This window comes from Colias eurytheme, chromosome 9, assembly GCF_061535395.1.
Source record: "Colias eurytheme isolate Ceu_HAF_F1 chromosome 9, ilColEury1 Martin Lab GWU primary, whole genome shotgun sequence".
Taxonomy (NCBI): domain Eukaryota; kingdom Metazoa; phylum Arthropoda; class Insecta; order Lepidoptera; family Pieridae; genus Colias; species Colias eurytheme.
In genome coordinates, this window is record NC_142988.1 from 6,705,651 (window position 1) to 6,723,116 (window position 17,466).

General features: G+C 32.6%; 3 protein-coding genes across 4 annotated transcripts; 1 reads left to right on the plus strand and 2 right to left on the minus strand.

Annotated features, from left to right (window-relative positions):
- Positions 1-167: 167 nt before the first annotated feature.
- Gabat (4-aminobutyrate aminotransferase) lies at positions 168-5,952 on the minus strand. The gene is made up of 9 exons (XM_090105763.1): positions 5,748-5,952; positions 5,479-5,591; positions 5,141-5,308; positions 4,634-4,912; positions 4,401-4,561; positions 3,946-4,096; positions 3,391-3,548; positions 671-939; positions 168-575 (listed from the first exon to the last, which is right to left on the minus strand). The coding sequence occupies exons 1-9, from the start codon at positions 5,803-5,805 to the stop codon at positions 457-459; spliced, it is 1,476 nt and encodes a 491-aa protein (XP_089961889.1). The 5' UTR covers positions 5,806-5,952; the 3' UTR covers positions 168-456.
- A 1,795-nt stretch (positions 5,953-7,747) lies between these two features.
- Positions 7,748-11,317, minus strand: Hyccin (PI4KA lipid kinase complex subunit hyccin). 2 transcript variants are annotated; one of them, XM_090105671.1, is made up of 8 exons: positions 11,069-11,317; positions 10,722-10,916; positions 10,411-10,576; positions 10,241-10,335; positions 9,946-10,163; positions 9,044-9,291; positions 8,840-8,956; positions 7,748-8,529 (listed from the first exon to the last, which is right to left on the minus strand). In XM_090105671.1, the coding sequence occupies exons 2-8, from the start codon at positions 10,908-10,910 to the stop codon at positions 8,090-8,092; spliced, it is 1,473 nt and encodes a 490-aa protein (XP_089961797.1). In that variant the 5' UTR covers positions 10,911-10,916; positions 11,069-11,317; the 3' UTR covers positions 7,748-8,089. The 2 variants fall into 2 exon arrangements, with proteins under 2 accessions (XP_089961797.1, XP_089961796.1); XM_090105670.1 differs by having other exon boundaries at positions 10,722-10,925.
- Positions 11,318-12,973: 1,656 nt separating this feature from the next.
- On the plus strand, positions 12,974-15,050 carry Grasp65 (Golgi reassembly-stacking protein 2). The gene is made up of 5 exons (XM_090105779.1): positions 12,974-13,132; positions 13,217-13,501; positions 13,690-13,989; positions 14,107-14,368; positions 14,453-15,050. The coding sequence occupies exons 1-5, from the start codon at positions 13,070-13,072 to the stop codon at positions 14,842-14,844; spliced, it is 1,302 nt and encodes a 433-aa protein (XP_089961905.1). The 5' UTR covers positions 12,974-13,069; the 3' UTR covers positions 14,845-15,050.
- The last annotated feature ends 2,416 nt before the right edge of the window (positions 15,051-17,466 follow it).

Genomic DNA, 17,466 nt, shown 5'->3' on the forward strand with positions numbered 1-17,466 from the left:
TTGAACGTTTATAATACGTTCTACATTGAAGTAGAAATAATGAGATAACAATATGTTAATTTTAGTTAGCTTTGTGGTATATTACCTATATTTTATTCCTCTTTTCCTGCATGATAGCTTATATATTACAATTCGTTATAGATATTCGGCATGGAAAATGACAGACCTTGAGATTGTAGACATTTATTATATTAAATTGGAAGACAATTCGAGGCGTGTTGATAATTATATTCATACATAAAAGTCTTCTTAAATCTAATGGAATTATTCCGTCGTACTGCGTACATGATATACATCAACTCTACATTTTAATTTAAAATATTTGAATATCTTAAATAACGCTACTGAAGAAAGGAATTTGGCTAAAAGTTTTGGCCTAATTTCTATGCATGTATATTGTAAATTGTAATACAGACAATAAAGACAATATATCCGTAGCGATAAATGATGTATCCATTAATTTTGTTTCAGTGTCTTGCGCAATATATCCAAATAAATGGCAGCATGCTTTGGTTGAAATATAAGAGCTGGTCGTAGTCGGATGGCAACTTCGCCACAAACCCCGCTTAGCACACCTAAAAGTAATAGTAAAAAGATAATGTAAATGTAGGTATGATGGAAATAAAGAAAAATGTTAAATTATTGATATAAAAAAACTATAGAAACTCACCGTTTTTCTTTAAATCTGAATTAATTTTGTCCCTGCATTCAGTAGAAGAGCCGTTAAAAGACAAAAATGTCCCTCGTCCTCTCACACTGTTAATAAGATGTGGAAATTCATTTTCGAGCTGGTGAAGACCCTCTTTCAAAACTTTACCACTCTCCTTGACTACAGCGAGTAAATTTTGACTTTTCATAACATTGAGAACTTTTTCCAATAAGATAAGTTTTCCGGGATCCCCCATCCACGTGTTGAATATGCGATAAGCTTGTGGCGCCCTGTAACAGTCATATCAATTTTAAATAAAGATAAGTATTTGATAAAATAAAATTAGCATAAGGTTTCTTTCTTTCTTTCAAGAAAGGTTTCTTAACAATTACAATGCCTTAGGGTTACTAGCTTTGTATAGCCTGAAAATGCATTTAATTACAGTAAATATTTCTAAATTAATGCAGCACATATCACAAAATGAAATCGGAGTTGTACCTATAAACAAGTTCAATTTGAATTTAATATTTAAAATATAAATTAAGATTCGTAAAAGTAATGAGATGATGGAGTCGGTTAAAAATAATGAGAGATACACTCTACCTACGTTTCATGTAGGAGTAATAATTATAGACAACTAAATATAGTTTCACGTATTTTAGAAGTGTATCACCTTACATAACATAATGATGAGTATTTTTGGGCACATAGGTACATAATATTTCAAAAATACCATCGTATCGTTGGAAAGTCATTTTAGAACGGAAGATAAACAATCGTTATTATTGGTACAATGGTACCTATCAAATGATAATACGTTTAGTTTTATTTGATATTCTTTAACATCAAAGAATTATAGGTATTATCTTAGTAACTATCTCTTATTAGATTTCAGGAAAACATTAGGTAAATTTAGACGTGAGAAGGTATGTAGGAAGTAGGAACTAGCACAATACTTTCAAAACATAGCATTAGTAATATTCTATATTTTGTAAGTGCTTTTCATTATTGAGCCTTTATGAATTTTAGGTATGCATATAAATATATCATTTAGTATACGGTATTGGCTGAATTTATTCAAATTGTAGTTGTAGTAGTGTATTGAGAAAGAAATCATTTATTTAAATCCAAACTATTTTTTTTATTATTTAAATAATTATATAATACATGAAAGCTAACCGAGGAATAATCAAATAGAATAAAATATTTTGTGATATCCGAAATGACCCTGGTACTTAGTACGTCTGCGAGGCGCGAGCTTCTTTTTCAATCATATCGTAGGGAATTCACGGTCGCGTAGTTAAATGCGGAAGTTATTTATATATTGACGCATGAAAGGGGTCTAAATGCGGATCTCTACGACAATGACTCGGTGATGATGTGTCACTTGTTGCATATCGTTGAGAAGTAGGTAGGTACTAGGTATGATTCACAAATCAGTATAACTTGACTTGCTAGTTTGAAAACGAAGTGGGCGCTACGGAATATACATTGACACATTAGCATTATTTATCGAGAGTTCGTAGGCAATTTTAACCGTAAAATAAATAGGTAGTTAGCAAGTATTGTAAAAATTGCAAATGAATCAAATAAAATATCCTATTTTATCTTATTAAAATACTCTCAATGTGTTGATAATACCTACGTACCTACCTTGGTACCTACAATATGTTTTGAAAATGTCACGCTTATAACTGTGAAAACGTAATATCGTAATAAAATTTAACGACTCAATCTCGTTCTCATAATATCGCAACGGTTAGGTAAAGAGGAGTTTAAATTTTAATATTCCAGTCTTCCGTCTTTCCACGGTGGAGAAGTCTGTCAATGTACCTATAGGTACCTATTAAAATAGTTCATATCCCACTTCATCCTATTGTATTGAAAATATATCCAACCAATAATTCAAAACCTAAATAATCTAATCTATATATAGGCTCTGGAAATAAACACAAATGTATAATACATAAGAGAATCTATCAGATGTACACGACCTCAGGTGTAATGTAACTGTGAAATAAAATATCGTGACACAGAACATCGAGCCCATGCATATCTGAATAAACTATCAACGCAACAATTAAAATACCTACAATATACCAAGAAGTCTACCTTATAAAATTCCTAATGCAACTGTGAAAACATATTCCTATACTTACCTAGTTAGTAACTAAGTAAAAAAATTTTAGAAAATAATAACAGTAGGTACCTAGTAGTAAGTATGTACCTACTTTTCATAATTTACTTATAAGTAAAAATAATTAATTCTTGTGGCCCCACATGGTGACGTCATGATACGTGAGAAGAAAAATAATCTAGATAACCTTCAAAGTGTCTATTTTTATAAATAAAAAATTGTTGCTATATTTGTTATCTCTAGTACAAACGATAGAGTTGGTACCATGTTTATTGATTAAACAAATAACTAGATATTATAGACTTTTATTTTTATTAAGTAGTTAAAATATTAAAAATAATCACCAGTAAAAATAAAAAAAAAGAAAAAAACACGCTAAAACACGGACCCTTGATAAGTGTAGGTACCTACAGTTTGAATTAAATCAGTCCGTTTAAAGTGGGTCAAAAGTCTTGGAGTTGGTTACATACTGACATATGGATAGAATTTTTTTTTTTTATTAAAAGCATGTTTATTAGTTTAATTTAGAAAAATAATAATTTATACCTATTAGTAAGACGAAGTAATTTCAAAAAAGTAAATGATATAAAACAATAATACTAACTTGAATTCAGTATTATAGTAAAATCCACCGGTGAGCATTTTTTTACTGAAAGTAACTACATCAGGTGGTGAAGGCAGGTTGAAATGCTCATGGCACCACATTTTTCCAGTGGGTCCACACCCAGTCTGAACTTCATCAATGATTAGGGCAACACCTTTCTACAAGGGAATTACAAATTTTAATATACAAAAAAAAATATTAAAATGGTAGAGTAAGGGATTTTAGGTATTGTAATGAAAGCTAAATTATATTTGTTTACCACAAATATGCAGCTAACATTTATCAGTTTATCACAACATATTAATATTAAATAACGTATGTAATTATTAATTTTGTAATTATTAATTACAAAAACAAGACAAATAAAAAGCACTGTTAACAAAAGAAAGCTAGAAAAATTATTATCTTTACAGTTACGTATGAATTTAAATAAAGATTTCCGTCAATGACATTAACAAAAAAAGATAATTCAATCTCCCCTTGCTATAATTGTCATGATTATAATTCCATAGGTTAACAAAACAACATTTTCATGAATATGCTTCTCTTATCTACCTTTTGACAAATTTTCTGTAACTTTTGGAAGAATTCTGGTGATGCTTCATAATCTCCTCCCTCTGATTGGATAGGTTCAATAATCATACCAGCAACTGGATTTCCATTTTTATTATATTTTTCAATCACATCTTCAACTTGTTCCAGACATCTAAAAATATACATGATTATAATTTTCACTTTGAAAAATAGAAGTACATTCACTAATATATAATCTAACTAGTAAAATTATGCAGACACAAGCACACCTACCTACATGTGTGGAAACATTGTTCAATGCAAATTTAATCTGCAGGACGACTCCTTTCAAATTCATAAATTAACTGCTTATAGTAAAGACTAGAAGAAATAAAGATAAACAAAAAAAAGATAAGTAAATATGTATAAGTAGTATGTTTAAAATAAAAAGAAACGAAAAATTAACTTTAAGCTCAAAGTATATGAAGGAACAGTACTTGGCATCTTCCTGTTGATTTTCACTCTGGTGTTGGTCAAGTGGATATTTATATCTTGGAAAGGGAGCAACTGGCCAATCAAATGCAGGACAATCCAATTTGTGAATTGGTTTAGACCTTGTCGTAGATAATGCTCCAAATGTGCGACCGTGAAAACCACCCTGAATTAAATAGTACCTTAATTAACCTGATATATAAAATTAAATTATTCATTTTTATCTTTAAAAAAATACCTTAAAAGAAAGTATAGACATCTTTGGTGCACCTGGTTGCTGGTTCACCATACAAGAAGCCAACTCCTCGGGTGTAAAATCAGTTTTGCCCCCACGCTGCTTTGTACGATACCACATAAAAATGGCTTTATAAGCATTTTCATTGGAACAGGAGCCACACATCATAGTGGCAATTCCTTTGAGACCAGCGGGAGCAACAGGCATTAACACATTCTTTAATCGATTTGGCCATTGTGTTGCTGGAAACACTCCTAGGGCTGGTCTGTTAATTAACTCACTCTAAAATAATAAAACAAAAAATTAATTAAATTTAAAAATTATTTAATTAACACACGGTCCATACATCTTTAGTGAGTTATACATTTTTTTTTATTGTGTATTATTATTGCAATGAATCATAATGTACTTAATAATATTATTTAAATATAATAAAATGTCTATTGCTGATATAAAAATATTATTAAATAATAATTTCTTAATTTAACTTATTTGATACAAATTACTTACCAAATTATGTTTATCTTCAAAAGCATTTAATAATTCAGGATGATTGTATCCAAGAGGAACAGATGATATTTGAGTGAAAGCATCTAAGAAGGTATTACCATCGGCATCCACAAAATAGTTTCCAATGCTCTTATCATAATCAGCAAAAAGTTGAACGGAATCTGCTTGCTGAGAATTTAAATAAAATTATATAAAAATCTTTGCCTCTAAATAATGTATGTAATTCATACTGGCAAATTTTAAGACTACTGTTTAGTCTTAAAATTAGCATTATTAATAAATTACATATAATATTGTCAAAAGTGTTACCTATTTAAATACTATGTTATAAAACTCACTTGTAAAGATGAAAGTTCTTTCAACAATTCTTTTGTTTTAGGTCCAGGAATATCCGTCTTGATTAATGGTTTTTCCGGTTCTTGTGTTAAAGAAACACTTAATTGTCTGGAAACTGGACAAACATTTTTTTTACAAAGAATACGTTGAAAGTTACAATAGTTGGAATTATTTCACATACAATAGGTACGTTAATTGCAAATAAAAAAAACTGTAAAACTCATACAAATATACGACTTACGTACTTCTTCCATCTATGAAGAATACTTACAGTGTTTCGTCGGAATAGTTCTTTTTTCTATTATTAATTTACAGCCCCTTAACAACATTTTGATTGAGTATTTTTTATTTAATCTGAAATATCTTCTTAAAATAAACTCGAATTATTTTGCCTACTACGAATTTATACGCAACTATGGGCTATGGCAAATATTTTACGTCAGTAGGTCAATACTGCTAAGTAGCAATGCGCGTTCTGGTGGCGTTCTGAAACCAAATCGTTCTCAGCTTCGCTGTTCGCATAATCTATTCAATCGTCAATTCTGACTAGCCGGCTAGTAACCATAGCTGAGACCCTGTATAAAGTTGATGATAAAATAAATATAATAATTATTATCAGTTATCAGTAGGTGGATATTCAATTACTATGCTCTTCTCACGTATTATATCGCCGAATGGTGCTTGCTTTTAAATTTTTTTGTATAATAAAATTATTTGATAATACGATAATAAAGTTTAATCAGTATATAGGGACAACTACAAGTTCAGGTTACAAGTAGTTACTAGGCTCCAATTTTTTATAAATAAAGATCACCCATCAGTTTATTTAGCTATCTACGTTTAATAAGAAAATAATATCTCATAAGCCACTGGCCAATCTTTCAATTTATTCAATAGGGAGGGACCAAGAATTGAATTAAGATAAGAATATAGGTACGTAGTTAACCTAGTGCAAAGTGTCTACTAGCAATAAAATTTGTAGAAGTTAGCTTGCGCAAGCGACTTCCAACGTGTAAACGCTCGCGCAAGTAAACTGAATAGGTAACTGATAAGTTTATAATTTATATGTATTGTTTCATTTGTTTCCCAGCCCGGGATAAGGCCCGTTCGGTGAATCATGCTTTAATCAGCTTTTAGAGTGATTTGTTACCGACAATTTGTACAATCTGGGTAGGTACATACTTAGGTAATCTACGAGATACTTTATTGAGGTAGACAATTATTCTTTTAAATCGTGGTACCTACTTGATCACGAACTAAATTTCCGTTGCGATGGTGGTACCTAACTACTAGAATAGAGCTATTCAAAATTCAAATCACAGTTATATACAGGTCGTGTCAAGTAAAAAGAACGACGGAAGCTGCGCATTGGCGATTTATTGGTCTATTTGGTGTTATGAGGTGGTTTATGATTATCAAATAGGTAGTTGTGAAGCCACGATTCACGAGCCTAGTTCAAAAATAAAATAATCGACAGTGTCGATTATTTTATTTTTCGACACATAGCTTTCGTGCAAAACTCGATCCATGCGCAAACACACCCCATCATTTTCATCCAGCGTTCTTTTTACGTGACGCGTACCTACTGTAACTCACAGAGCAAGTAATATTATAGTACAGTAACTATTATATTCAAATGTAGGCCTTTCGAGCTTTCGAAATTATTTTCGTATTTTTCAACCGACGAAGTTCATTTCGATATTCAGATTTTCAGATCGAAAACTTTGGTTTGTTTTGATAACTTACCGTTTTCGAGCACTGATTAACTAAAAAAATAGAACATATTTTTTGTTTTCGAGAAAATTCAAGAAAAACAATTTTGACCTATGACCCCGAATGAGTATTAACTGTGGTCCACAGGACACAGAATATATATATACTCAGAGCTGTGGTCTGTGACCGTGAGAAACCCATACTTGCTCTGTGAGTCTGTGTAGTGTAATTTGCAATGGTAGGTATACCCAAGGTCTCTACAAACAAAAAGCATTTGCTGATATCGTAATTTTCGTTACCCATTTGATCACTATTTTTAGGATCTGAACCTCAAATAGAAAAAAAAAACGGAACTCCTAAAAAGGATCACATAAATGTCCGTCTTTTACGACGGTAATGAAATAGTTTGGATTTATTTACGATTTTATTACGCACTCATACAACGCCATATATTTGAATTCAGTGCGGGCCGCGCCGCTCAACGCACCGCGCGACGCCCCGCTTCTCCGTAAATGAGGCCTTAGTCCGGGTTTACATAATAAAACAAAACAACAGATACAGCATTTCATAATCGTTTATTATTTCTATGTTCATTTAATAACTAGGAGAAATTTAATAAATAGAACCCTACCACTGTGTTTAACATATTTACATATAATTTTATTCATAGGGTAGTTAAACATTTATATAAAATATTAATCATTCAAAAATACATTGGAATTAAATCTCAAACATTCTATGTATGACGTAATAATGCATCTTGTCTTACCATCAACCAACACAATAATAATTAATATCTTAGCTATTACTGATACATAATGCTCATGCCCAATTGAATAATACTCTACCAAATTTAAAATACCAAAGTTATATATGCTTTTATAATACACATTGATTTATTTATACAGAACTAACTTGCATGGCGGTGAAACGAGAGCTAGTTTCTATATCTAGAGAATCAGTAGTCAATTGTGAACGCGAATCTGATGTTTCTGTGCTGTTCTGTACAGACCCCATTGAAATATCATCCTTTTGACTGCCATCAAGGGAGCTGTCCGTTTTCGGTTGTGAATCTACCATATCACCCCCTCCACTAATAGCATTCCACATGCCTTTTGATTCTTTGGTATTACCTTTTTTATCTGTTATGGTAGTATTTTTAACATCTTTTGTCTTTTTACCTAGAACTGGAAAAGAACTAAGTTTCGGTTTAGAATTTCGTACTGCAGCTCCCCTTTGCATGTGGGCCGCGTTTTCCACCTCCCCTTCTTCTATGATTGAAGTCAACATATCTGTATTTTCTGTTAGAACTGCTTGACCAGCTTGGATTGGAATGTCATCTGAAATAATATAGCTATTATATTATGTATCATGAAACAACATGTATCTTACTTTAGATTTCCTATTTCAGACTATATCTACATCCAATAGTTGGAATTGCATATTATGCTTACAAACTTTAATTTTGTAATTCATACCTGACTAAACATTTAAAAATGTTGCAGATATGAACATAGTAAGGCTTGCATTAAGTATTATAAAAAACATTAAATTATTTTTGATCTGTAATTGAAATACATACATAAGATCTTAAATAAATGCTTATTTAATGTATCCAGAGGAAATACTCTGATATATTCCACTCCTTACCTGGAAGTTTTTTGGTACGGAATGAAGCATTTGTAATCATTGATTTGGACATTGTCACAGTTGTTGTTGCAGGAGACAATGCTACACTTATTCCCATTGGACCGTCACAGGGTTGCCCTAAAATTATATAGCATGATAATAATTGATCTTTAACATATTATTATAAAACAGATTTTTTTTTAATGAAGCAATAACAATAAATACCTGAAGGATTACTTTTCAATGAATTAATTACAGCACTTGTTACCAACATCACATCAGGAAATAGCTCATACTGTGCCCTCACATCTAAATCTGTTACTGCCTGCAGGGCTAATGTGTAAAACTCGTTGAACATTGCAAAATATGCCCCAAATATCATTTCTAACATAAAATTTGAAGTAACTGGAATTCTTTGGATAGACTTTGCATTAGGCATACTACCTTTTTTCTTAAAACCTTGTGTTACAATCCTGTAATAGTTTTACATATTGTGTTAAATTATATTTATACAAGCTTGAGAATAAAAATAAAGAGCTGTAGAGAAATGTCAAATTAAATTAGGCCCGATTCAGTGCGACGCGGACCGTCCGCACGCGGTCTAGGTTTTGCGTCCGTCGCGGATGATTTTGTCGTTCAGTGCGATGCGGATCGGGATCGACTGTAACCCTCTCGGTTTGCACATTTGACGCAGCCGCCATGACAACGACAGTACTTTACATCCGCTCCGCGTGACTGTTGTCCGCCGAGCACTGAACAAATACATTAGAACCAGGCACCGTCCGCCCGCGGACATCCGCGGCGCGGAGGAGCGGCGCGGAGCGATTTCGACCGCGCGCGGATAGCTCTCCGCGACGCGGACAGCTCCGCGTCGCTCTGAACGCGCTGTAAGGTTTCATACATTTTACCGTCCGTCGCGGACGTCCGCGTAGGTCATCCGCGTCGCACTGAACAGGCCCTTAGAGTATATTTATTAAGGGTAAAGAGAAGCAGTTTAAATGGTATGTTTTTTAATTAATCCACTACAATGGACATCAGTTGATTTTTATTGCTGATGATTAAGTTAGGCCTCAAATGAAGGAATACATCAAATATTTTATACAATAAAAATATAATAATAACTGTACCTAGATGCAGCAATGCAGAAATGTCTCAAGGCAAGTTTGGGTAATAAGCTCAGATGTCTGTTATAAACAAACAATAGTGCAGCCATCACTTTCAATCTATTTTGTGCATTTATAACTTCTACTTGTGGAAGTGGCCCCCAACTGACAAGTTTTGTGTTACATTCTTCCCATCTTCTCAATGCACTCTCAGTAAGAAACTGAGACCCCAAACTGAGTGGCTAAAAATGTTATTTAATATTAGTAAAAAGTAAAATAAAAACATTTTTATGTGATAATATTTTGTGTGTTAACTTACTTCATGATATATTGAATTCTGTGCAAGAGAAGGTAATCTGAAAGACACCACTTTAGGTTTTCCATTTTCATCAACAACTTCAAAATTATATAACCCTAGAAAAAACATACAATTTATGGCATAATTCTGAAATACTTTAACATATAAGCAATTACAATTCAAATACTTACCAATAAGCAGAGTTTCAATTGGTCTAAATGATTTGGCATTGCCAATAGCAACAGCTTTTAGGTAGATATAGATAAACACAGGTACAAATTGTAATGTAAACCTTTGCAGCTCTATCTCTTTAGATCTGTAGAAACTAAATAATTGCATGCAAACACTTTCCAGCATCTGTAATGTTTAGATTTATAAATACTGATGTTAATATCAAAATTCAGGTTATGTATAGCTTAATCTAGATCAAAATACAAGCAAGGCAAGAAATTATTATGAAAAAACAAATGGAGAGATGGGGTAGTCATATTAGAAAATTTACCTCTTCATCAATTTCTGGACTAGAACTAGATGATTGTCCACTTTCGTCGTCGCTGTTCAGTAAATTAAATATTGCTGTTGCGATTTCATGATTATGCTCATGTTCTGCTGCAAAACTTTTTATTTCATGTTCTTGCAAGGATGTGTACTCATTAAGCCATTCTTTTATTAACTGTTTTCCGTCTGCCATCGTTAACTGGAATACCTAGTTAAGTTTCATAACATTGTAAGCAAATAAGGTTTATTACTTCACTGTTTACATGACATGAAATATTACAAGTACCTTATATGATCGATTTTCTAGCAAATAATTGACAGAATATTCAATAATGTATGTTGTGAACTTACCAATTTTACTGGCCAAGTCCAAGGTCTATATTATGCTGTTTAGTTACCTAGCTCAATTTTTTTTATTTAAGTCCGACGTATTTAACTAACGTCTCCTCACATTAGATTTCTAAATTACGATTTCAAGAAACCTACGATATTTTAGTTTTCTTTAACATTTCATTAGGGTTCAATATTTTGATTTTCTCCTATTTTTTTATTTTGATTTTTGATTTTATTTTACAGGTAGGTTCTTGTTGAGAAAATGTGACAGATGACATCACAGGATGACATTTGACACATTTTTATTTTTTACGACTCACGACCATCCTTCGGCTATTTGCCTATTTCCTAGGTTTATTCCTCTGAGACGCTTTATTCACGGTCAATCCCCGACGTACGTCGGCTCAAGGCCGCGGTGCTGGATGTATCCTACTGACGATCGTGCGCGCATCAAGCATGGCTAGGGTTGCCAACTTTTATTTGAAGAAATAGAGTATATCTGATTTTAAAGGAGGTAAATAAAGAGTAAATAAATATTTTTAAAAATGTATTTTTTTGTACTTTTTGCAGTAACTAAGAATTTTTCATTATTTTTAAATGAATTATATGAATCCAAACATTCCAAATCTAAATTTATATATTTCAAGAGCTCATTTTTAATTAATTTTTAATGAAGCTCGGTTTCTCTCTTCCCGCCACTTCACATTCATGACCGAAAAGACTCTTTCAGTAAATGCTAAAGTGGCGGGAACAGAGAGTATATAGCTAATCATTTTTTTTTAACAAACAAATTCGTCAAGATATTTTTTTTTAAATAAATTGCCATTTTTCTGCAGTGGACTTTTGCATAAAATCTGTGTTATTCAACAATTCGCCTTGGAGTTCTTTTAAAATAATAACTTCTGAATATAAACTGTCCATGTGTACAAGGTTGATCCAAAAGTAATGATAATTGGGATTTCCTGTGTACATAAAAATCAAAAATAACCGTTTCTTGCTTGCTCATGTACTCACTAAGTTATCACAAAAAAATCATATCAATAGGCCACGTTTCCAAGTATTTACATTAATTTCTGTTGGCAACACTAATCTGCTGTACGTCCGCGCTATTCACTGTCCATCTGCACGACGTTCGCGGTGGTGGGGGTGCTTGCTGGATGAAAAGTTGGTCGTGCACATCCAGCAAGATAATAATAATAATTATTGACGTACGTCAACGCTATTCACTGTCGTTTTGCGTCGTGCATCGTGTATGACCTTGGCGGGACGTACGTCAAGATGGACCGTAAATAAGACGCTTGAGCCTATTTCTGTAGGCTATTTACTTTAATACGACATGCTTACGACTACCTTACGACATACGTACGACAGAAATAGATGAAATTAATTAATTATGTCATGTGGACTGGAAGATTAATAACATTAATTTGATTAATTACTAACAATTCCTAACATCTACCCTTCATAAATGAAATAAGTAGATCGTGATCTGTTTAGTACCTTCATGCCAGACTTCATGCTTGCATGCATTTTAATCACAGATTCGGTTTAATTTCAGTGTGAAAAGTGGCAAGGCTTATTTTATTAGTGGTGGATAAAACAAAGTAAGAAAATAATATTTCATACCTATTATATATCGAAAAATTTTGTGTTAATATGCAATTAAGCATTAATACAAAACAAAATCAAGCAACTGAAGAACTAAGGTTTTTTTTTATGCTGCAATAGGGGAGTGCTTGGCCACGATCTCGCTTGATGGTAAGCTGAGATGTTCCCTGATGGAGCGCGCTTGCCTAGAATTGACCTAACCTACTTATCTCTCCTATTTAAACTTTTCAAGCTAACAAAATATGCAACTTTTCCGGAAGCAAAACGTATAAATAATTGTCTATGGGTCAATCGTTTGTTTCTGCCACGTACATCGGTGTCAAAGTCAAACATAGTGTCATTCGTCAAAGTGATGATAACTTTCAAAACACTGATATTTTATAATATTCCTTTTTAGATTGAAAAATTTCAATGGGCTCTTCCCAGAGTCTTGAAGTACCAGGTGGTGGTTCAGAAGGCTATCATGTCTTACGCGTACGTAATAAATTACCAGTTGTATAAAGGTTATCACCTTAAAAATGTTACAAGTTTATAATGTAACACGTCAATATTTTTCAGGTTCAAGACGGCTCTCCAGGCCAGAAAGCAAACTTGGAGCCATTTTTCGACTTTATTGTTGCGATAGAAAATACTAGATTGGACCAAGATAATGACACCCTGAAGGAATTATTGAAAAAGAATGTCGATAGGAATATTAAAATGCTTGTGTACAGTAGTAAAACTCAATCAGTTCGTGAAGTTTTTATCACTCCCTGCTCCAATTGGGGTGGAGAAGGGCTGCTTGGTGTCAGTATCCGCTTTTGTTCATTTGAAGGAGCTACTGAAAATGTGTGGCATATCCTGGTTAGTATTATGATTATGTTTTGTCAAATCTTATAACGAATTTTCTCGGTCGATTAGCCAACTTTAATAGCAATGTGATAATTGATAAACATTGGATTTTCTATGTTATTAAAATTTACTTGTATAGTAATATCAAAGTGTATAATCTAATACCTAAGTTGCCCTAAGTGATTACCTTAATTTTGCAGGAAGTTCATCCTTCTTCACCAGCAGAGCTTGCAGGACTTAGACCTTTTTCAGATTACATAATTGGAGCTGATTCAATAATGCATGAAAGTGAAGATTTATTTACACTTATAGAAGCACATGAAGGAAGGCCTCTGAAGTTGTATGTGTATAATGTATCTGATGATATATGCCGTGAAGTGGTTATTACACCAAATCATAATTGGGGAGGTGAAGGCAGTCTTGGCTGTGGTATCGGGTATGGATATTTGCATAGAATTCCTATCCGATATGCATCAACCAAAGCTGAACCAATTGGAATGGTATGTAAATAATTGTAATATATAAATAGTTAATATAAGTAGATTTAGAAGAATAAATCTTGGAGAAATAACTTTTTATCAATAGTTTCAATAATGCTTATAAAAATAATATTTCAGCCCCGGCAAAGTAGTAATGTAGCTGCTGTAGAACCAAATGTAAATGTCAACATGGCTGCTGTATCTGCTGCCAATCAAGCAGAAACTGTTCAAGCCCCTCCTCCGTTCCTGACTGGAGTCCCAATGGTTAATCCAGGAAATATTCCAACACAACCTAATACAGAGAATATTCCTCAGCCTCAAATTGATCTGCCTCCACAACCTCAGCCGACTGTGTCACAACCTACATCTGTAGTATCCAATATGGCTGCATATTCTAGTAGTAAGTGTAACAATACATATACATATCTATATATTACTGTATAGGATATACCCTGGTTCTAACTATTGAATTATTTTATTTCAGATTTTGCTGATACCACCTTAACAAACTTAGGAAGCATTCCATCAATATCCAATATGCAACCGCCAGCACCATTGCCAAATCTTCCTGGTATTCCTATGAATCAGCCACAACCATATATTCCAATGATGCCAGGTTACCACCAACCATCAGCACCTGCTGCATACCCAAACCCCCAAAATCCCCAAACAACTAATTTAGTTCCAACTTTTGACATGAGCAACTTCCATCAAGCTCCTATGCAACCACCTTCTTTACTAAGTGGATTACCCGTGGTGACACCTGTGTCCTTACCAGGCATGCCTTCTATAACAGTTAGTGCTACATTGCCTGTCTCAACCATGCAAGAAATCCACCAGCAACAGGCACAACAACAACAAGACTTATTATCCTAAATGTTAAATAAATGGAAGGCACAGAATTATAAAAATGATGAATAGTATATTATAATTATAAAATAAACATCTGAAAATAAACTGTAATGATTGTTCTATAATATTATATAGCTTTATATATTTAATTAAGAATTCAGTAGCATTTATATTATAAATTTTCTGAAAATTGACAGAAGTTAATTAAATAATATATCATTTATTTTGCCTTTTTGTTTTTTTTTATACTTATAAGTGTAATATAAGTAGGTTGAAATAAAAAGGTTTAAACCATACATTTTTGGTTTAATTTATTGAAAAAATATATTATGAATATTGTAAATTGTAATAATCTTTATTGTAGGCTATCTTTTAACGAAAGTGTATTTAAAACCTATTTATTTTGGATTTTATCTGAAATGTATTTTGGCATTAGTTAATACAGGATTGTAATTTCCTAAGGGCCCTGGAGGGAAAGTGCTTAAAATACTTGAGACAGTAAAATTTGATGAAAGGAAACATATATTTGTTCTTTTTAAATGCAGCTACTATACATAATTTAAAAGAAATATTCAAAGATTTTTGAGAAATCGCTTACGATGCCGGGGAATCGAACTAAATAAAAGTAAAATAAAAACGAATTAATAAAGAAAGAGATCTAGGTAATGACTAATGAGGTATAGGTATGGTCCGTAATGTTGCTTGATTACTTATTTATCGTCTTAGTACTTTACCTATTACAGAATAACAGATTTTCACAAACATATATGTATTGCAAAAAAAACCATATGTACCTACATATATTTAGGTAGGTATAATGTTAAGGTTTGTCGGGCATAAAACTGGCATATAGGTAATATCTTGAGTTCCTTCGTATGTAACAAATATCCATAGGGCAATCATGGCAATATGGTTTACTTCAACATATTTTGTTTCTTTCTTTCAGTTAATCGCGAATAGTTAAATTGATTATACACGCCATTCATACGTATGTAATCAATTTTCACACCTATTAATGTTGCGTTACCCAACTTTTTATTTTGTACGAGGTTGTAGAGTATGAGATTAGTACAGTTATGTGGTGATATTTAATGGGCCCTCTTCACAATGGGCAGCATTGGGCAAGTAGAGGCAATCACGATTAGTGTTACAGCCTAAAGGGCCTAAATGTCTATGATCCGCCATAATAGTAGATGCTTATTCAAAATCGCCGTAATGGCGGCAAACATCGACGATCATTAATTATTGTTGGGCCAACAAAAATAAAATTGATAAGAAGACTATTCAATATTCATTAAAATGTTCCTGACATAATATCGGATAATAGTTGTACGTTGGTTGTAGCCTGTAGGATGACGTCCTTGGTTGTAGGCTTAGGGCGTATTCAGAAAGAAAGCTTGAAACTTATAAGCGCTTATCGGCGCTTATAAGCGCTGGTAACCCGCGCAGGAAAATATATGAACATGCGCTTATAAGCGCTGATCGGCGCCGACAAGTTCCAACAAGTTTCAACAAACTTGTCGGCGCCGATCAGCGCTTATAAGCGCATGTTCATATATTTTCCTGCGCGGGTTACCAGCGCTTATAAGCGCTTATAAGTTTCAAGCTTTCTTTCTGAATACGCCCTTAGGTTGTAGGTAATAGCATAGCGATATGTGGTAGCTGCAGGCGACCCACCGACATGAAATTTTAATAAAAAATAAGGATACTGCAAACTTGGATTAAAAATAATGCTTCGTAACTACATAGATATGTATAAAATATTTATTATATATTAATATTTATTTTATTAACACAATAACAATATTTATATTCTTATGTTATAACATATTTTATTGATTTCAGATTCAGTTCAATTACAATAATGTTTATTGATTCATTCTTTCTTTGTACAAAATTATAAAATAAATTTAAAAAAATATTATCTAGGCTGTCACTGTTGTAGATATGTAGATTGTAGATTGAATAATCAACATGTTTAATAAATATCGGTTTAAAAATATTATAAGTATCCTTAGAGCATTAAACCAACTGCTCTAAGTAAGTATCATATCATATAGTATTGTTATAATAATTGTGATTATTTTTTTTTGAAAAATATGTATGTGCCTATTCATTGATGTTCACAGTACGGTCTGTGACTAAATCGTAACCGCAAAAATAGCTAGATTTAGATAGGAAATAGTAGGTCGATAATTCAATATACATTTATAAGTACACTATGTTAAGTAAGTATTGATTATTAACAGATTGAAAAAATTGGATATATCTACATATTATATAGTGTAGAGGCTCCATATTGACTTCTTTTCCTAGTGTATCTATTAAATCATTGTAAAATTGTAGTATAGTATATTAATTATTATTCAGATAAGTACCAATTTTCTGAGTTTTTCTTTCTGGAGCGACCCTTTAGCCAGACCGGTAGCGCGGGCTGGCCGAGGGTGCTCGACAGTCGACATTCGTGTACGACTCTGTCTCTAAAGAGTAAAGACGTATAACATATAGAAATCGAAATAACAAGACACAAGAACAGCTATAATGTCATAATTAGTATGAAAACTACTGTCGCCAAAATCAACACATTTAAACCATTTAGCTAAACAGTACACACAAGTAAACTATGCCTCTTTTACATTTAAATTA